Consider the following 22,915-nt stretch of genomic DNA (forward strand, 5'->3'; position numbering starts at 1 on the left):
CAAAAATGGAATTAAATATTTAAAATCTAATTTATATTCCAAAACTTTTGAATTGATTGCACCCTGATTGCACCGGTCTACAGCATTTTTCCTCACGGGTTATACATAACTTATTTTTGTTGCTTTTATAAGAATAAGAATAAAATACATTTTTTAATTTGCTTTTAGGGATAAAAAATGGGAAAATTCAACTCACACAAATTTTACACATAAATAATTTATTAAAATATACGCATTGATTCAGGATTCTTTTTACAATATACATTTTAAAATAGATTTAAATATGAACAATTTTACTTTTCCTGTCATGTTCCCAAATATAGTCCGCCATTCAGTACACCGGCCTTGGTAACGTCTCTTAAATTTCATTTTTTCTTGATGGAAGCGGTTTACCGAATAAGCTCACATATTATCTTTAAATTTATCTAAATGAAAACGGAACATGTGCATCTATAGAGTTATTCTACATTTAATGATGGGGAGATTCGTAATCATGTCAGTGATTAGCTCGTCATAATTGTCAGCCCTATAGTTTCCAAAGAAACTATGCATTATATTCCTTAAAACTGTTCCTGGCTTTTTTCTCCACATTGCTAAGTAACTTTGAGAAATTTCTACAAATATTCCAGTCTCTGAAAGCATCGGACTTATGGAATGTGCCAATGGAGTAGATGGAATTAGTTTTCATTGTGTTGTAACACAGCTTTTAGACTTTTTGTTGAGTTATCAATAAAAAGGCGATCATCAGTTGAATGACTAAAACAGTGTCCATTTTCCTTACTGAAAAAACAAGAAAAAATTTCATGCCGTTTTCTTTGATGAACGGATAATTTTGGTTTAGGTTTTAGAACGCTTTCGAAATGTATGCGAAGACCGACATTAAATGGGCGAGAAAATCAAAAATGTTAAAATAGCTCTAATTGCTTACAGAGCAAATATTTTCGATTTGTAATTGTCCTTTTCTATACACATTTGCTTATATAACCATAATATATTAAGTAAAACCCATGCCCAAAAAAAAATTTTTTGATTTCCTTTATTTAACTTCGCATACTCTAATTACGATAAATACTGAAGCAGTGAAGAAGGACTATTTTAATCAATTCCCACAACAGCCGGTTCTGCGGTACCGAATTGACCCGGATTTTATCCGGCCAAGGGGCTGTTATTTAAAAAAAGCAAACAAAAAAAAAAAAAAACTATTTTAATAGTAAACAACGACTGTAAACGACAATTGTGTAATGTATTAAACTTAGCAAAGAATATATTAGTTTCTTGGACCAAAATTGTCTGGTGAACTAACAACATTAGCAAGTTTACCTTAATATTTACGAGCGTTTAAGCGTTTGCTTTTAATCAAGCAAACAGATTCTTTGCGTCTCGCATTTCCGGTTTTAAAATTTGTAAATATAAACAATATTTATTAGATAAAATAATATTTATTTAGATTTAGTAAATTTATATTACAATAATTTGGCTTTTAAGTATGCAAAACTCGTAAACTTTCGTGAGCATTTGCTAAACACATAAGTATGTTATGTTGTTTTTTTTTTGTTTGTAAAAATTCTTAATAGTATTGACATTTCATTTAAAATACTTCATAAAATGGTAGTCAAATTGTGAACTTGCAATACAGCTTTGTAAAAATGTTGTATTATATTTGATGCAATAATATTATTATATTTATACTGCTTCAGAATTTCATTTAAAAAGTATGATTCATTCTTATTCCATAATACTTAATTCGGTTGGACTGAAAACGAACTTTTTTGGATACGTTTAGAGGTATGAATGGATGTAACTATAAATGGTCAAAAATCTTGCGCAATATTTTATGTTTGTATGATTTGAATGAGTAAATGCTATTAGTGGCTGTAATCGGGTCTCTTTTGAAATGCAAAATAATTTGTGGAAAACTAAATTATTTTGAGTGTGGTTATTTTGTGAGTTAAAAGTTAAATGAAGAGTAAATTTTCGATACGCAAACATTCTAACAAAAATTACAAACTATTTTGCGTGTATAAATGTATGTTCTCGCAAACATACTTGAAAATACTTGAAAGATATCAATCTTTGTATCGACTGCTTGCAAGTGATTTCTCCTTAAATGCTTTAACGGCTTGAACATGAAAACTTACTTCAAGAGATACCGGTACTAAACTTTTATAAAATATCGTGTTATGTTATATAATAAAAACAGAGAAATGTAAGAAATTAACGCATAAAAAATCCAGATGATATTATGCTTTACGTATAACTTCCACCATGTTGCATACATATGTATGTATAACAGCATTTACTTTTTGCTCTGATTATTAGTGTTATTATTAATCTTCTCGACGGTACCACTTGCCGCCGCACCATTACCTGCATTACGTTGAGGAAAACCACCAAACCCAGGTATTGCCGCCCTTTGATCCTCCATTCTGCCACTCTGTACCTTCATTATCAACGAGAAGAAGTCCTCATCAGGCACGGTAGTGCCTCCAGCGCTACTACTTCCTCCTGCAGAGCGACTACCTGCTACGGCATTAGCACGCGTCGGTGCCTCAACGTCCATGGTGACATTCGATCGTGGTAATTCAGAACGTTGTTCTTCTAATCGCGAGCCTTGACAACGTACCAACATTTCCAAAAAGTCATCATCAGGTTGTTGAGTAGTTGTAGCACTACGTGCTAGCTGTCCATGCCCATGGTTGTGTCCCGAATTGGTGCCAGAAGCGGCATTCGCATTGTGAAACGGCTTTACACTAATTGCAACACTGCCATCCCCACCGTTACCGCTGGATATGGAGTTTTGCTGTGCTAACGGCTTACGCGTGGCACCTGAACTAGATGTGAGCGAAGATGCTCCACCTGACAAAAGTGTTGATGTATTTGGGGTATTTCTAGCAATTTTAATTGAACAACGCTGATCATCCATTCGTTTTGATTGCGAGCGTGATAAAAGATCGAAAAAGTCTTCATCCTGTGCCTTGTTTTTTGTGCCAATTCCTTTTGGAACGCGTTTTTCATCTAATATATTACTTTGACTCGCATGTTTTCCATCTGGAGTAATTTTAATTAAATCTAATTGCTCCATACTTTGACGCCTTACACGAACCTGAAACAGTAATATATAGCATATATAAGAATTATTTTTATGGTAGCATATCAATAAACAACATACCATACGACTTTGTGTACTGCCTGAACTGTCGGAACGTTGATCAATAATGGCTGAAACATCTGATGCAATTGAACGTTCTTCATAGTCAATTGGTGAATCAGGTAATCCAAGCAATTTTCGCAAGTCAGATATGTTAACTCTGGCTGTACTTTCTCCAATAGGATCTTGTAATTCAACGGCTAGTATAAGATGAGCTTCTGCATACAGTAGAGCCTTTTCATGGTTTCCGATAGCAGAATGTGCATTACCAAGAGACCAACAAGCACGGGCTTCTCCAACACGATCTCCCAGCTCTTGTGCTATGGATAGATGACGATGATGGTAATCAATGGCCGTTGAGAATTCCCGTAAAAGAGTATATGTATTTCCAAGACTATAGCATGCTTGTGCCTCAACTTCGCGCTCTCCAAGTTCGATGGCCAATGCTAATGTTCTTTTATAATGACCCGCTGCTTCTTCAAATTGTCCCAGGAAAATATGTGAATTTCCCAAATTACTATTAGCACGACGTTCAGCAGAACGATCGCCAAATTCTCGTGCAATGCAAAGTCTTTCTTGATGGTGTTCGATAGCAGCTTGAAAATTACCTGCAAGCAATAAAATATTTAAAAAAAAATGTGTGGATAAAATAAAATTTAATACCTATTTATAAGTAAACTTACCAAGCAGGTAATATGTATTGCCCAAGTTTCCACAAGCTCGACCTTGTGCACTACGATCGCCCAATTCTCTCATCAATTTTAAATTTTCTTGATAAAACTCAACCGCTTTACTCAACGCCTCGCGAACATCTTCTCCGTAGTCGCCAGGATTACCTTGTCCCATATGTTTTCCTTTTGCATGATACACGTTTCCCAAATTATAAAGAGCACGACCTTCCGATAGTTTGTCCCCAAGTTGTCGCGCTAAGGTCAGATGACGATCGCAACAAATAGCTGCTTCATTAAATCGTCCCATAACTTTTAAAGTGTTTCCTAAATTTCCCGACGACTTAGCCTCGCCCAACTTATCATTCATGGTCCGAGCCAATGTGAGATCAAGTTTATGATATTGCATGGCTTTGGTATAGTCTCCCAAATAAAAGTACGCGTTTCCCAATTGAGAATAAATCGCGGACAAAGTGCGCAAATCATTTGTGCCAGCTTGAATAGCTGCTTGAAAGAATGCCACACCTGAACGGCAGTCTCCAGATTTGCACAGCCGTTCACCCTCTAGTGCTAACTCCAGACACATACTGGAGCTTCCGTCTGATGCACCTGCACCTTGGTCCATACCTCCGCCTGCTCCGGCGCTAGATACATTTTCTGCAGAGGCCGATAAAGAGGACATGACCCGTCGTTGCAGCTTTCTTCACCTTGGGATTTAGTTTGCACAGCTAAAGTATTCTTTAATAAAATCTATTCTAAGAAGTTTGTTCTTATCATTATTTTATGTAGATCACAACAATTCAATCGGACAGTATTTAATTTTGTGGAATATATGTAATTAGTTTTTTGCCTTTGCTTTTTATATCACTACAATTGAAAATTTACAAAGAAATTATTCATGGCTTATGGTGTATAAAGCTAAGGATTTGTGGTGAACTTTCAGGGTTGTATTTAAAGTTTCAAAACTTTTTTGGCCAATTCCCATAGAACTTTGCTTCGCTTCGTTTCAGACATATGTTTTGACAGGCAAGTTCGATGTACGTCTTTGTATAAATACGTTCATATAAAAAGTAATCGGCACGAAGCTAAGCAAAATATTGGACAACTGTCATCTTTCTACGCTTTGGCAAGTAACATTCGCCATTTTTATTAGAGAGAAACACTGAAAGCAAAGCGGTGATTGTATCATACCCTTTATGTTCTATCCTTAGTTGTTTCAGTCTGAATTGTCACACAAAGCGAGGAAAATTAGAAAATGTAATGCTTCGAAGGTAGTTATTATGCAATTTATAGTAAGGTAAATATATATAAAATTATTATCATTAACGTTTGCTAAAAATATGTGTCCTGATTGCGTTGTTATATTTACTATTATTAGGAATTGTGCTGGCCACCTTATTCAAAATAGGTTTAACTCACCACAAAATGGCCGTCCGAGTAGCTCAATTTGTTGTTGCAACTCACCAAAGAACTGTCTCGGTACGCACAAATGACGAAAGTAGCTCAATATGTTCCATTTCTGAATCAGAGTGAACGAAAGGAAAAAATTTGTAGAAACGTTCAAAGGCGCTGTCCGCAAATTCGTGTAATTTCTTACATTTATAGTACCTAAGTTAAATAAAATCGCAAAACTAGTTGCTTGATGTATTTTCCTAAACATATTTGGTGAAATTTGTTAAATTTTTCCATAATATCGCCTCTGAAAGCGAATTGAAAAAGCTATAAATTGTGCTAACGCGGAGAAAAATGCGAAGAAATTTTAACGGGAAGAAAAAGGTGTCCAGAGTTGCTCGGTCTACTTCGCAGCATTGTTGCTGTCGTTAGCGACGTCGGTAGCAGAGGTTGTGTCTTTCGATTTTGTCGAGAGTGTAAAGGATTTTGTGAAAATATAAAATATTGAAATTTATAAAATTATTTGACGGCTGTTAAAATAATATAATTCAATAGCTGTGTCTCAAGTAAATAAAACAAAATTTGTATTAAAACATACAACCATAAAGGTGTGGAATCAAAAACTTTTGCTTGATATCAAAAATGAATTAATGTCGCCAGTAGCGCCGTTTCAACGTTTCGCTCAGGCGTTTTGACATTTGATGACATTTGCGCAGCAGAAGCGAGCGGTTGAGTATTTGCTCAAAGTGTGTAGTGGTTGAAGTGAAGCGCCCAACGAGGAATCGGCGAAAAGGAGAAAATCAATCGTTTTCATTGGCAAACAGGTATTGAATCGAAAAACGTCAAAAGTAAAGAAGACAATACTACTAGTTATATTATAATTTAACAAAATTGTATTTTAGCCTTTAGTTTGCACTGATTTATTTAGAAACTAGTATTAACAACAGTCGGCTAATTGTTTTTACAATTGAGAGTAGATAAATTAGTGAAAAAATGAATTATAAATCTTTGGAAGACGGGATAGATGAAATAGAAACAAAGATGTAATAGTCCAACTGAATGATGAGTCTGATAATGAATTGTTTGTTAACATATGTATGTTTTATACATATGTAAATGTACAATATTCTCTATGCATGAAATCCTTGTATATTTCCCAAAACCGCTACACTGATTTTAGACTGAACTAATTATTTGATTAAATTTAGTTAAAATTGTTTTATATGTTTACAATCATATAAGTTTCAGTTAATTTCCCATTAATTAAGCAAAGCACTTGCTTCTCAATAGAATAATATAATATAAGGCAGTAAAATTTTTTGGAGAAGTGTGATGAAATAAGCTAATATAACGATGTAAAAAATTTATTTAAGTATATACCTACCAAACAGAATGAGTTATGCAATGATTTCAGATGATAGATGATTCTCTTGTGATGTTAAGTGTACATTTCTCATATACTACCATATTTAAGTTGACTTGGTAATTGACACAATTTTTTATAATAATATAGTCAATATAGACTGTTGCAATTACAGATTTAATGTTTGAATATATTTAACATAACTGTAAAAGTAAGCTGGATTCTTATAATAATACACATATGTTTACATAAACATTGTATTTAGGCCAAAAACTAAAATACTTACCAAGTCAAGTTTTTTCAGATAGTCAATACTTTGAACATATTTTTTTTTAAAAAGCATAATAGCAGAGATATTTTTTTTAAGATTTCGATCATTTAGTATTTTTAGTAATTGTTAAAAACGTTAAACCAAACACCTAAGATTAAGTCTAACGTTATGAAAGGAAATTAATTTTTGGAGATTTTCCCTATGAGTTTTTCTTATCATGCTGCGTATTTCATAAAAAAAAAAATTTTTTTAAATAAAGCATTTTGCACTGAGCTGCGCCGACAGATGGAAGAGGACAAAGCAATGTTACAATATGGAACGAGCAAAACGGAGGAAAAGCGAGTAAAATCGAAAATAACGAATAAGGGAATGCTAGTACAGAAATATATCCTTTATTTACGTGTGTACATTACTAGCAAGGAAAAAATCAATCAAACTTTAAAATAGTGATTACATATTACAACAAAGTAATATATTTTCTATAGGCAACGTAATTTAAACGAAGTTTTTGTTAACACTTGTGGATGATTATAACAAAATTCTGACTTCTGCTGTTTCAGAGAAATATCAAATAGTAATCTGGCAGCATTAGTTGTAAGCAATATCAAGCGAGTCGAAAAGGGAATTGAAACTAATTTTTTAGTTAGCGTTTTTATATATTGTGTATGAGAGAAAGAATTAGACGAACGAGCGAAAAGGCATAACACATGTGCAGAACGAAAAAATTAATTTGGTTCCTCAATCGTTGTCGTCATTGTCGGTAAAACAGTGAAAAGTAAATCTCTTTTCAAGTATAATAGAGAAAATGTGTAGGATAATATAAAACTTCATTTTATTTTATTCAAATCAAAACTCACAAAATTGAAATGTTTAGTTAACTTTCATAAGTGTTGATTTTTAATTAAAGCATTCCAGAGGCCGAGCAAAATGAAAAAAGGCTTTGTAGCAATGCATATACAAAAACTGAAGTTCAACCAGCTTTAACAAAAACGTAATAATTTGTTGGTCTAAAAAGAAGTGAACTGCATTGGTAAAAATTTTGAACGTCCTATCTTTTATTGAAATAGGGCTTTTCTAGTTAAATTGAGTTTAATTATTTTTAGATTATTGATTATGTAGCATTTTTTCGTGTTTCTACGTCTTTCGTTCGTCGTTTTACTTTCATTCGTGAGTACGTATCATGTGCAGGCACGTGTGTTAGTGTGTTCGTGAATGTGTATTAATCTGATAGTATGTGTACGTGATTTATTTCGATACGAGAAATATTAAAATTTCTCACAAAAATATTAAAAATAAACCGAAAAGCATGACATCAAACAAAAGCTGTTATATTGAATTCCTTGGGCTGGCATTATATGAAACACCTATTTTACGAAAATGTGTCAATATTTACATTAATATTTCGAAGCTCAAATATCGAATAATTAAACATACATTTATTTTATTCAAGTGTAATTTCAAATCAATATTGGTAATGTAATAAATTAAAGTGATAGTTTTCTCGATTATGTATATGTATATATATGCCAATATCTACATATGTGTGTAGATATGTATATTATACATATATATGGGTATGTCCAGTATGTAACATATTAAAGTGAAAAAAAACGTCACTCGAACCTTATATTATTTTAATTTTCCTCTTAAATATAAATAATTTTCATTGGCGTTTGACGTTCAAACGTTCACCTAGTTTTTTATTTATATATTTTCCTTATTTTAAGGTAGATAAACATATATTTCTGTGTAAAGAATTTAACTTATCTTCATTATTATAAATACACGGTTAGAAATTTAATTAACGGAACTGTTGCGTTGGTCGATGGTAGCGAGAAAATATGAAAATGAGGATTTGTACGTTTTTTTTTAATAATAAAAGCAAACATTTCCTTTTTTTCTTTTATTTTAAAACTCTCAACAATATTAAGGTTTACTTTTAATGCTTGTTATTGTGCTACCATATATAAACATTTACATTTTAATTTAATTTCTCGCTTTAAATTAGATCAATACATTATTTGTAGTATGTAATGCATAATATAAAAATGGATGTACATACATTACCAAATATAGCCATATGCGGCTGGGCTGTTTGCACGGCCTACCATACATTTTTTAATTATATCTTATCATTTATGTCGACGATTCGCTATCATTTTGAAAAAACATTAAAATTAACACTTCATAATATGTCGTCATTTATTAAACAGATAATATCATTTGCGGAATGCACTATTTACCTGTGCTCAAGTCTCTGAACATAGAAATGTTAAAATTTAATGCATTTACATACATAAGTGTGCACCCACATGTACTCGCACTCATACAAATATATTTTCTTAATCACAGTAGATTTGTACAATAGCAGTTCTAATTCGTTTTACTATTTTTGGTTTTCTTATAGTCAGCCATATATGTACCTATATAGGCATTTTATATGTATAAAAAGTTAATTATTCATCCTTTTGTATGATAGTCAAGTGACAGTTGTCTAAAATGCCTTTTGTCTTCAAATAAAATTGAATAAATCTTAGTCATCATAATTGTTTTGGCTTTTTGGTTCACTCGATTTGGTCTCTTCATCCGTATTACTCCTTATCCAGTTGCTGCACTTCTTAGAAGATGTCAAAATCTGACCATTGCATTCTAAACAAGTAAAAAATACATGACAGACTACTAATAACCAAATTATTCAAACCTCCTAATAGACTGACTAAAATATATTTAGGAACGAACTTTCTAATTTAAGGTGTGCTTGAAATATTTTATAAATTTATTTGAAATAGCGATATTCATATTTTTAAGATCGTAGCTTTTCGACATATCTTTTAAATTTCATTAAGCTTTTACCTTATAATTCACTTAAGTTTATGGGTTAAATTATGTCATAAAAAATTTCATAGTATTTAATGTTTTTTAATCGATCTTAGAGCTAAAGTAATATTTATTTCTTTCAGTGATGTACTGTCGTAATGGTTTCCCTTGCCCTATTTAGCTGAAAAGTGTAACAATATCTTACGCTATTCCGATATTATAATGCGTACAATGTCAACAATGAAGTTGTGTTGACATTGTGAGTTAAGAATTAGAAAATCTCAAAAAGGACACACGGACGGTTAAAGTTTTAACTACCAAGTAAGTTGAAATAAATTAATTTATGAGGTGAATGTATGAAATAATTTGTATTAATATAGGTAATCGTGTGTGTCCAAGCAGTTACCGAATTGGCGAACAATTCTTCATATAATAAACAAAAAACACATTACTTAAACAATACAATAATAATTTAGTATAAAGCTTCAATAGAACTGCATTCAATGTGCCATTTCATCCGGAGATAAGGTTCGCACTATTTCCCACATTTAATATATATTTATATATTTAACATAGATGCTTAAGTAAAGTATTACATACCAAAAAAATAAAAGAAAAGGATACGCAACAGAAGAATTCCCTCCACTTACTCGCGTCAAACAACAAAACTATTACAAACGCAGTTATCTAAATAATTGCATTCACACCACTTAAAGGTAATATAAAATCAAATATTTAAATTTTATAAAACATAGGTCTGATTTGGTTGTTCTTTTCTTGTACAGATAATCTCTGCTTACCTTATTTATTCATAACTAAAGGTTACAGTTTTTGCATACAATAATCAAAGTCGGTCATAAATTACTCTCCAGAACTCGAATTTATAAGTTTGCAAATTTGAGAACGTTAAATACAAAAGTCAACGAATGATAGTTCATCTAAAAGAATTGGTGGTGATTATTGGATAGCTATATGCTTGTAAAGCCACGACATTAACATCATAAAGCAGTAAGATATTGATTTGTAATATATTTATGTACATGTGTTTAAGGGATCGCATCAGTATAGATACCTTCACAATATTAAACGTACTAATACACCGTCAGAAACTAAAACGTGCAATCGTTTATTTAAATTTTAATTGGTAAAGCGTAAAAGCAGCAGCAAAGCAGTAAAAGCAGGAAGAATAACTGGAAATCCATACAAGGCAAGAAAATGTCATCGGGAACATTTGTTGATCGAATTGATCCATTCGCTAAACGCTCACTGAAGAAGAAAAGTAAAAAAAGTCAGGGTTCCTCACGTTATAGAAATTCTCAGGATGTGGAGCTTCAACAATTACCGCCGTTAAAAGGTAAATGCACTTCCATAAAACCGAATATGTACATATATATCGTTTTCATTAATTTAGCAGGGTTTCAAATATTTCCTAGTCCTAAATCGGAATTAAAAATTTAAAATTTTATTTTTAATCCAAATGTTTTGAGTTAAAAGTTGATACAATATAAATCGTTTGAATGTGTAAGTTAACCGAACATTCTCTAGAATATTGTAGTATGCAAATGCGAAAAATTGTAAATTCTAAAACAATTTCTTTTTTGTTATATTTATATGCTTGTGATATTAAAGTAATGTGTTTTCTTTTTAATTATTTGTAATTTAATACATTATTTGCAACCCTGAAAACCCATTTACAGTAGACGAAGCAACTTGTAACAGTATAAAAATATTTAATGTATTTATGATTAAATTATTTTCTTCTATTTAAAATCCATTTAACTGTTTTAATTTAAAATATGATAAATGGAACTGAATTTGTAAAGAACAGAAAATATCATTATTATAATTGTTTTAATCTACTTACTAGCTGATTGCTCGAGTTTGGAACAGGAAGAATTATTCATTCGTAAATTACGTCAGTGCTGTGTATCTTTTGATTTTATGGATCCAGTAACGGATTTAAAAGGGAAAGAAATAAAGAGAGCTGCTTTAAATGACCTCTCCAATTATATAACACATGGCAGGGGAGTGCTCACGGAACCTGTGTACCCAGAAATTATACGAATGGTATGCAAAATATTCTATATTCCTTAATATTATTATTATAATAAGTCAAATGTCTTTTACTTCAGATTTCTTGTAATTTGTTCCGCACACTGCCTCCCAGTGAAAACCCAGATTTTGATCCCGAAGAAGATGATCCGACATTAGAAGCTTCATGGCCACATTTGCAGTTAGTTTATGAAGTATTCCTGCGTTTTTTGGAATCACAGGACTTTCAAGCGACCATAGGCAAACGTGTAATTGACCAGAAGTTCGTTTTACAGGTGAGATGAAGTGGAAGTATACAAAATTCATAACTAAAAAACAGGTTAAATATATAGACAGTGTTCAATAAACTTTCAAATTGTTTACCAACTTAAAAAGCCGATGATGTAAATTACCCATTCCTTGACTACACTTATGACAAAAGGAATAATTTACCATTTATCGGGCCACTATAGCGTGTATCTGCCATACAAACTGGCCGATCAAAATCAATTTAAAGATTTTTTTATACCATTTTATGATTTAAAAATGCACCTGCGAAGGGTTATTATAGCTTCGATGTAGTCGAAGTTAACATTTTTTCCTGTTTTTATCTTCCTTTAAAATACATTGCAAAAACAAAATTGACCTAATAATTACTTCTTAACTTTTTTTTATGGCAAAACAGCTTTTGGAGCTCTTCGATTCTGAGGATCCACGTGAACGTGATTTTTTGAAAACTGTTTTACATCGCATCTATGGAAAATTCTTAGGATTACGCGCTTTTATACGAAAACAAATTAATAATATTTTTTTGCGTTTTATTTACGAAACAGAGCATTTTAATGGCGTCGGCGAATTACTAGAAATATTGGGCAGGTAAAGTATTGATTATTACCCCCCCACATAATCGTTCTTAATTGTAAACACGATCGCTTGCAGTATCATTAATGGTTTTGCCTTGCCTCTGAAGGCCGAACATAAGCAGTTTCTTGTGAAGGTGCTATTGCCTCTGCACAAAGTGAAATGCCTTGGGTTGTATCACGCTCAACTGGCTTATTGCATCGTTCAGTTTCTAGAAAAGGACCCATACCTGACTGAACCGGTGGTTCGAGGATTATTAAAATTTTGGCCGAAAACATGCTCACAAAAAGAGGTTATGTTTTTGGGAGAAATCGAGGAAATTTTGGATGTCATTGATCCTCCACAATTTGTAAAAATACAGGAACCATTGTTCCGTCAGATCGCCAAATGTGTGTCAAGTCCGCATTTTCAAGTAAGTGTGCATTACTAATGTGGCTTGTAAAAGGTTCATCTTGATTCTAATTATTATTAATTTATTTTATGTGCGCAGGTTGCCGAGCGTGCACTTTTCTTATGGAATAATGAATATGCAATGTCGTTGATAGAAGAGAACAACGCAGTCATTATGCCGATTATGTTTCCGGCACTGTATAGAATTAGTAAAGAACATTGGAATCAGACGATTGTTGCATTGGTTTACAACGTGCTAAAGACATTTATGGAAATGAACTCCAAGCTTTTTGATGAACTAACCGCTAGCTATAAAGCTGAGCGACAAAAGTATGTCCACATCCTACATATTTACGTTTATTTAATATTATTAAATTAATACTGATATTTTGTTGTTTGCAGAGAAAAGAAGCGCGAGCGGGATCGTGAAGAATTATGGAAAAAATTACATGAACTTGAAATAAATCGTGCAAAGAGCGGCAGTGCCGCCGGTACGTCAACGGCTAATTCGGTGCTAGGAGCTGGTGTTAGTGGCGGCAGTGCCGCCGGCTCACAGCAAAATATCAACTCTTATCAACAACAATCGAATGCTAACATTGTAAACAGTGGAAGCAGTGGTGGCTCTGGTGACAACAATCCTGCCTTACTTAGCGGCGGTGCACAAAGCGGCGGAACCTCAGGAAACGCCAGTGGTACGACCGCGTTTGCCAAAGTAAAAGGCGACAAAGCAGATAACTAAATATGAGGCGATCACTGAAATGGATACAGAAAAAAACAATTCAAAAGTAAAGCTAATAAACTTAATAATATAACTTAGCGCAGTTCAAACATGAAAGGAAATATTGAAGTTGTAAGTCAAAAAGGAGCTCGGCATTTTTTGTGCATCTATAACTTAGTGTAAGCCACAAAAAAGGAGAATATTATTAAGTAAACTTGAAGTCCCTATCGAAAAATATAAACAAAAAAGCAAAAATATAACAAAAGCACTACACCAACATGATCAAATGATAGCGTTTTCTCTATCATGATGTGACCGGCATCATTACAATAAGATCAGAACTAAAAGTAGAAGCTAAATGTTGATAATAGACGCAGATGCCGGGAGTTAAGGAGTTAATAATGTACACCATAATGTGAATGAAAAGCAGAACACTTACAACTGGGATCGTGGTATTACATAAACAAAAGGAAAGCGTATAAAAGCATAATTAATATTATATTATGAATATACCTATTATTTTACGAAAAAAAAAGAAATACGAAATAAAATAATTAATACAAGTACATAAGGATGATGAAAATGCTAATAAAAAATAGTGAAGAAATGCTAGAAATTGTAATCTAACTGTAGATCAATACGTCTTTCTCCTAAATAATACTTATTCTATACAATTAACGTAAATGCTTCGTGCTATTCATTATATTTCTACTATCTGGCTAGTTAGATGAAAATACCACTTGAGCGAACTGCAATTCATATGATTTTTCACAACAAACTTTTCGTTTAAACTAATCAATTTCTGTAGGTTTCAAAAGTAAAATAAAACGTAAATATTCTTTATATGTAGGTTGAGTAGTAATAACCATTGTCTTTCTTTATGATTTGTTTAAGAGTAAATCTTAATTTCCTCAACGGTTTCTGTGCAAATTCGTATATTGCTTGGATATATTCGTATGTGTAAACTTAAGTTCTTTAACAATAAATTCTAGGAATATTTATTAAGTCAAAAAATGGGATATTTTTTATTGAAACAGTCATAACAATCAACACGCATTAATTTAAAAGAGAAATAACAAATTAAATGCGTATTTAACAGTTTAAAATTAATTGAACGAAGAAATTGTGTAAAAACTCAATAAAAGTATTAAAAAACGATTGTTATTGCGAAAATTCATAAAAGCAATCACATAAAATTAACGCATACAAATTCTGATCAGTCGTGATATTATGTGAAAGAGATTCCAGTTGCGAACGACTGCTAGAAAACACCGTATAACAAATTCCATGTGCGAAAAAAGCTTACACAATTGAAAAATAACAATAAAGATATATACTCTATACACACATATGCGAAGAAACAATGTCTACTTGACAGTTGATATTGTGTGTACGAGTACAATAGATTTGGTAAGGCCTAATGTAAAACTTATCTGTATGTCAAAATGAAAATAATTACAAAAATATATAATGCTATATTTCTCACATTCATGCATATTCATACATTCGCACCTGCAGTTTTAAATACCAGTAAAATGACATTTTATATGTATAGAGTGGATAAACAGAAAGAAAGCGTGTACGTGCCAAGTCAATCATATTTAATTTGTACGCGCTATTTTTTTCTTGTTTTTTTTTCCATTACGTACTAAAGTTATTAGTTAAATATATTCGCATACACCCGAATTTTTTATATCTAATTTTTAATTTTACAAAATCCAATCCGGTTACAAGCTCACACGATGTATGATTTACGTTTTATTTCAATTACAGTAATAAAATTAGTAAATAAATTATATATTTAAAGTTGCTAAAATTATGCATTTAAAATATATCACTTTTCCTCTATTTAAAAAACATTAGCAACGACAACAAATTAAGAGTTTGTTTGGAATTATTTGTGCATTATAAATTATGTGAAAACAAAATAATTACTCAACTTAGTGTAATTTTCTGGTTTCTCGTATAAAAAAAAAATTAGACAACAATTATATATACACATGTAAAATCATTTATTCATTTATTACATTTATCCGCCTAAGCTTCACATTAGATAATAATCACAACTAATGGCTAAATGTTTGGGTATACAAAAAGGTCTCTTCTCCACAACACCATATGGACGACTATTGTTTAACTTTGTTGTTATTTTTATCTTCTTGATAAATCTGTGGCCACAAGCAAATACGGTGAAATTTCAAGAAATTATTTTTATATTTTCTCTAAAGCTATAATTAGTTCGAACCAAATCTACAAAAGTATTGAATATGTTACATTTGAGTGTAAGACGTGGACTTATAGCGCCAACTCGGTTGTGATCTTTGGCAGTTTATGCATTGTAGCAACAGAAGTAATATGCAGGATTGATATGCCAAGGAATAGAGGAAATATTTTGAATATGTTTTTTCTGTTGAACGAAAACTATTAAATTGAAACGAGAAACTATTTTCAGTATATTTATAAAGGACAATAACCAATATTAAAATATATTTTTTCATTTAGTTAAATAGGTTATTATCATAAATGTTGCAAAAATATAAATGAATTAAATTATGACTTGTGAAAAAGTAATATTTAAAAAATCATGCATAAGTATTTTTTTTACTATGTATTAGCTGTTAAAATTTTATTATTAAAAAAAAATCAATTGGGCATAATTTTTTGAATTTAAAGCACTTTCTGAACTAATAAAATATAATAATTGTAGTATTTCTTAATTAAATATGTTTCCATTTTTGTTTTTGTAAAAATAAATTTCTGTCACTAATAAGTTACACAATCAAAAATTTAATTATATATAAAGAATGTATTCAATTTTCACAAATTGCTTTATATAGCTCAATCAGCATTTAAAATATTTATTAACTTGTATTCTATCATACTTTTCGTCATTTCTTAAAGCGATAGTTGACCATTAATCCTTTAATAGAATATTCATATATTTTCAATACTTTTCTGTTTTCTGTCAAAATTTTTTTTTTATCTCGTTGCAAATATTATATACGGATGAGTCTATACATGTACATACAAATTTACATGATTTACACATTTATTCACACACAACTTAAATAATAATAAAAAGGTACGAAATTGAAAATATAAAAACTGCAGCACAGCTGGCAAGCATAGTATAAATTAACATACAATAATAAAAATTAGATGTTTAGTGCAAATAAAACATTTAAGAATTAATAGAAATATATGCATGCGCCGAAAAAATACTATATATATAAATTAAAAACAATACGATTTTGTGACTAGGGGATGTAAATTTTTAATGAGAGAAATGAATAAATAGGCGAGAAAGAACTCATTTGTTTACAGCCAAATTCATTAAACATAAAGCAAAAATATCGAATGCTTTGTAAAGGAAAAGTTATGAAAATACCATTTGTAAAATATGCAAAATTACAATTTTTGTATGTATTTATTTGGTTGAATGTTAAGTTAAATACTTACATACTCTTTGAGTTGTAAGCATAATGAGCGACAATTTCTGATTACTCACACACATGCATACAAAAGAAAAATTATGATTTGCCAGTGAAGTAAATGCTATCTAATAATAATAATTTTATTTAGAACACACACAATCTTGTATATATATTTTATGCTCAGAAGTTGATCGCCTTAATCCGTGTAAAATAAGTCATTTATGTGAGGCTTTTAAAGCTCTAAAGCCTGGTGCACACTTTTCGTTGTGTGAAATGCAAATATTCACGCGTTCCCTTATTTGCCGGTATAAAATATTCATAAGCATTCTTCATATAGTATATTAAAAAATCACACATATAGAAAAACAGCAAAACTCTCCTTAGTGTTAAAACAAACTAGTTTTAAGAAAACCCTTAGTAAACAGCTGAAGCAAATTTTTGTAAGCAAAAATAATGTAACATTAAGGCATTTAAAAGAGGAAATATTATATTATATATGTTTATTTGGTGAAAAAATTGCTGATAAAATGAGAAAATTATACAAAACTAAAACAAAAACAAAAACAAAAAAAAAAAAAGCGTAGATATTTGCTAAACTGTTAAATAAATATATACATATACATAAATACCAAACCAACTAGTGAATGTGCATGAATCGTTGTGGAAAAGTTGGAAATGGCATGATTGAAATGCACGTGAATACAAATGCAGGTATTTATTAGAAATGCAGTTATGAATAGATAAGAATAAAACGCTTAATCATTCGATATAAATATTAAAATAAAACCACAAAAGAAAAACAATAATAACATTGGAAAAGAACAAAACAAAGAAGTATATAAAGTGAGATGATATGAAAAAAAAAAATACATTAATAAATGCATACATACATCTAAAGCATAAATAAGTGATCATCCCTACACTATTTTCATTAAACAAATAACGAATACAGTTATGTATGTATGTCAAACATTTTCAAGTGTAAAATCGTAAGAGCTATGTATGTATTTGTAAAGGGTGGGAATATGAGCAAAATAGTTCTAACTATATATATATATATATATACATATTAAAATTAAATTTAAAAAATAAAATATTTAGTATGTGAAGCGTAAAACTGAAAACTACCGTAAATCACACAAAACAAACTAAGTAAAACAAAACGTATAGGCATACACATCTGCATGCATACATATACAAGTATGAAGTGTAAGTAACAAATTAATGAGTTCTGTATTAAGTCTTTTTGTTATTATTATGTACATCTTATATTATACATACTATACACTACTAAACAATATATTATAGAACTAGAAGTACATACACAACTACATATATGATTATGATAAACATATGTATAAATAACACTTTGTGCAAAATTTAAAATGACCAAAAGTGTACGCTATAATATTAAACTTTAATTAGGGGATGTAAATTTGTATGTAGATACTCGTTTTGGGCTTAAATGTAAAAAACAACATAAATAACTTTTATGATTTTTAAGCTTAAAATTTTTTTTTGATTATATTGGCATAATAAAACATAAAAATAGTTATTTTTAAAAGTTGTTTAATATAATTAATTTAATAGATGAAATAAAATTTTAGCTCTCTTCATGCGGAATAGTTCGAAAACTCATTAAGCGGAACCAAGTGTATACAATAACAACAACAATATTAAATGGTACATAACTATTAAATTTGTCTATCATTTCACTTAAATTCAATGAATTTTATGTCAGTCAGTAATCTTTCGTGACTCTAGAACGGTATGAAAACCACACAATTTTTGACAACAGCAAAGAATATTTGTACTTCTAGACTAACATCGTTCTTTACCATTACATTAAATAAATTTTAATTTAATTTATTAGAAAGGTGCTCCCTCGCTTAATTTACCTTGCATTTCTGCTTTATATTGTTTTTTTTTTAATGAAATTAGTGTTTACATATCTTTTTGTGTTAAAAAATTGGTTACCCGTTTTTACCAACCGTTGGTTACGTATTACTATTGATACCAAAATGTGATAACCAATTGCGAGAAACATTGCAGTAAGTAATTCTGCAAGTGTTTGTTCTGTTAGTTATCTGTGTAAATTTTTTTTAATAAATGGTTAATGCAGAGGTTGATAGCTTTTGGCCTGTAATAAATCCGGGTCTACTTCGGTTGGGTCAGCCGACTGACAGGAAGACAGTTGAAACACCACGTCGAAGGTTGTGAAGGAACAGGTGAAAGTTTCGTTGTGAAGGAAAATTTTTTTGTACTTCTAAGGGTGTATATAATTTAAATTGGTCAAACAATTTAATACTAGTAAAATTGGCAATATTCTGCAGACCCTTATTGTTGTCTTAGTGTGCTTAAAAGTTAGCTTGCCAACAGATCTTAAATGTTTTGTATATTACCGCTTTAGATTTTTTTAAAAATATTTATTGCAATATAAGAGAGAGGTAAAAATGTTATAAAATAAATATAATTACTTCTCATAATATCGTTTTTAATTTTTAATATATTTTTATTCCTCTTTTTGACTTTTAAAGAAATTACACTTGAAAGCATATTATAAAGGTTTTTAGCAAAATAATTCAATATTTTAAACATGCAATTGCTTAGTTCTAATGGGGTTTCGAACTTATCCGGATATCTATAGCAAAAGAGAGTTTACCGTTAAATAATTCATAGATATTTTAATTGGTTAGTGTTAGCAATATTTGTAAATCTTGTGTTTTATTATGCTTATATTTTTGAAAATTGTTGAGACTTGGAAGTCAGATCAAATTAAATTCAACTTCATCTTCATGATAAGTACACCTTTAACCAAATGACATATATCATAAATCAAGGGTTCTCGTAGCACTTTAGTCGTGCATTTCTACCGCAGATTAGCCTTAGCCATTGAGTGATGAACGCGCACTCAATGCCTTAGACCAAATAAGTGAATGTTAAGATCACATTTTTTACATAAAATATTTAATTTTTATTGCATAAAAACTTACTATTTTCTAAAAATGCTCGATTTCCCGTCCTATCCATTGATTTTGCTATCAAATTCTCTCACTTGTACACACACATACATTGATTCTTCATAGTGTAGAAAGTTATCTAAATGTATCATCGATCATCATCGATGGTTAATTAAAAATGTAGATGTTGACGTAAAACTTCATGAATACGTGGTACAATGCGGAAAAGTTGGACTCAGCCTTTCCCTTGAACACGAATTAAGAAGAATAGTAAGAAAAAATATATACTTATGTATTTATAATTTTCTGTTGTACATGTTTGTATGTTTGTAGTTGTATGTAGTTTTATATGTAAATGTGTTTTTACTAAAACAAAATAAAAAATTAATATAAAAAAAAAACATATAAAAACATAGACCAAATTTGTTTTGCTATGATTTTGAAATAATAATAATATACGTAGACACAGTAAATTGAATTAAAAACAAAAACATTATATATATATAATATAAACGAACGAAAAAAAGAAAATAAAATAAAAATATAATATATAATAAAGTTGATGTAGCAAAGACGAAAATTGCAAAATGAGAAAAAAACAAAAAAAATATATAAAAATACAGAGCAAGAGTCTAATTTAAAGTATATTCGTAATGTTACGTTAAACTAAGAATAAAAAAAAATTACGCAAACAATTATAACAAATAATAATTGATATACTATTCTAGGAAGAATGCAAAAAATATTATATATATATATATATATATATATATATGAGATTATATATACATATGTATATTAATACAAATATCCGATTAGTACTAAAAGAAAAATATAAAATCGGAAAAATCAGGAAAAAATATATATCTTCGTGTAAAGAAGATCAAACATGAAAGCATTGTAAACAACTGGTCTATCAGGCCCACTGACAACAAACGAGTAAAAAAGTATCGAAGATAAATACCCTGTGCACAGGAGCAAGTGGGAATCCCAGCAATGGATGATTGCAAATGTTTTTGCTGAAAGCGAAACCTATCATATAAGAGAAAATCAATCAACAATAAATATAAAATTATTAAAAAAAGAAGGTAACACGTTTTTTGTAACGTTATAAGGTTTTACGTGTGTGATAACGTTGAGCTGTAAAGGGCGGTTGCTAATTATGACAGGAATTAATAAAACATTGTTATGTGAAAACATAGTTTTTGCTACAATGAAAATCACATATTTCAAATTCGACAAAGTTAAAAAATGATTCTGAAACTTCTTTTCGAGATTACCAACTGAACAAGTTAAAACTAGCTCAAAGTTCTTGATGATTTTTATATTCTGCATGTAACATCTTGCTACAGAGTATAATGTTGTTGTTGTTGTTGTTGTTGTAGCGGCAGAATTCTGTCGAGTTGACAGTCCTTGGCCGGAACAAATCCAGGTTCGTTCCGGTTACGTAGACCTGACTGTCGTGGGAACGGAATTAAATAAGTCTAATCAGAGAACTTAAATGAACGAGAAGGTGCAGGTTCGACAGCGAACAATTTGTAGGAATTTATCAAGGAGTTCACCACACATGCTTGCTTTTATGAATGAAACGACTTAAGTAGCTTATTGATTGTGCGCCAGCGTTCATGAATGAAAATGTTGTTGGTGTGTGATTTACTACAAATTTAGGATTTGTCAATTTGGCTGCCATATTGATTTCTGGTGCTGATGCTATTTGAGGCAATTGTTGCTTTTGTACAACCATGTTTGTATTCTGCCTATTGGCTGACGTACTTACATTTGTACGCTTAAATGTATGTAGATTTGTGTATGCATTACTTATTTTGCGCGGTCGTACGCATATTTGTACATACATACTTACATATAGAGCAGTGCGCTCACATGTTTTCATTGATAATTGATAATATATTATTACAAGTATATTATATAATATAACATATTGATGTACATATGTACATACATAAATTATTAATTTTGTAACAACTGAAATTAGAAAATTATGAAAATAGTAAAATATCATTTCTTGCATAATCTTTCACATTTTATCAATGTAGCATTTGTGCAAAAAAATCATATTTTATCAATTTTTCATCATAAAAATCGTTTATATGGAAAAAAATAATCATGCATATGTGTAGTGACATTTATATTTTTGTTTTTCATTCATTTCGCTTCATTTTTCTCTTTATATTGGGAGATACGTAATTTGTCAGAGAACGTTGTTATAAAATCTCATTTCTGTTAAATAACAGCAAATATTACAGAAAATGGTGAACTCCTTGATCTCAATTTTTCAGCCAACCAATCGAGCATCATACAAAATTCAATTTGCACCTTCTCGTTGTTTTAAGTTCTCTGGTTCAAGCGCCCAGTTACCGAATATGTGGACCCATTTCCTATTGCGAACTTTATCGAAATTCGTAAAAAGTTTCTTCCTGTTAATATTATGTTTGTATGTCAAAAATGGATTGAACCGGATCATCCTTTAGCCCCCATATATCTAATATAAATAATTGCGAACTTCCGGCTCACTTTATTCCGCAAATATCGGCAAATATAATATGTGAGTTATCTTAATCAAATAGAGTGAGCGTATTTTTCTAATAATGGTGCATCTTTGTACCTAAAATGAATTAAATCGGGTGAAAACTTGTCCTAACCCCTATTTACTTGTAACTAATATTCAGGGTTTTTAAACATCCGGCTGACTTTACTCCTTATATGTTATATATCCATAATACGTAACGCAAGTTGCAAGAGTATGAAATGTTCGGTTACACCCAAATTTAGACCTTCCTAACTTGTTGGAAATAATTTTTTTTTACACCGTCTGTTCCATGCAAATTATGTTTTAATTTGGTT

General features: G+C 30.5%; 2 protein-coding genes across 7 annotated transcripts; one reads left to right on the plus strand and one right to left on the minus strand.

Moving 5' to 3' along the window:
* Positions 1–1,419: 1,419 nt before the first annotated feature.
* pins (G-protein-signaling modulator pins) lies at positions 1,420–4,755 on the minus strand. Its single transcript, XM_014237740.3, has 3 exons — positions 3,832–4,755; positions 3,170–3,756; positions 1,420–3,103 (listed from the first exon to the last, which is right to left on the minus strand). Exons 1-3 carry the CDS (start codon positions 4,496–4,498, stop codon positions 2,297–2,299), a joined length of 2,061 nt encoding a protein of 686 aa, XP_014093215.3. The 5' UTR covers positions 4,499–4,755; the 3' UTR covers positions 1,420–2,296.
* A 482-nt stretch (positions 4,756–5,237) lies between these two features.
* Positions 5,238–15,151, plus strand: wdb (serine/threonine-protein phosphatase regulatory subunit widerborst). Of its 6 annotated transcripts, XM_014237744.3 has the most exons (12): positions 5,242–6,032; positions 9,803–9,980; positions 10,040–10,187; positions 10,236–10,375; positions 10,445–10,667; positions 10,810–11,013; positions 11,527–11,726; positions 11,792–11,986; positions 12,376–12,566; positions 12,630–12,963; positions 13,042–13,271; positions 13,344–15,151. In XM_014237744.3, exons 6-12 carry the CDS (start codon positions 10,875–10,877, stop codon positions 13,678–13,680), a joined length of 1,626 nt encoding a protein of 541 aa, XP_014093219.1. In that variant the 5' UTR covers positions 5,242–6,032; positions 9,803–9,980; positions 10,040–10,187; positions 10,236–10,375; positions 10,445–10,667; positions 10,810–10,874; the 3' UTR covers positions 13,681–15,151. The 6 variants fall into 6 exon arrangements, with proteins under 6 accessions (XP_036217122.1, XP_036217123.1, XP_014093219.1 ...); XM_036361229.2 differs by having other exon boundaries at positions 5,238–6,032; positions 10,040–10,375; positions 10,723–11,013; XM_036361230.2 differs by having other exon boundaries at positions 5,238–6,032; positions 10,040–10,375; positions 10,728–11,013.
* Positions 15,152–22,915: the final 7,764 nt, after the last annotated feature.

The sequence above is a fragment of the Bactrocera oleae genome, chromosome 2 (assembly GCF_042242935.1).
Source record: "Bactrocera oleae isolate idBacOlea1 chromosome 2, idBacOlea1, whole genome shotgun sequence".
Classification (NCBI taxonomy): Eukaryota; Metazoa; Arthropoda; class Insecta; order Diptera; family Tephritidae; genus Bactrocera; species Bactrocera oleae.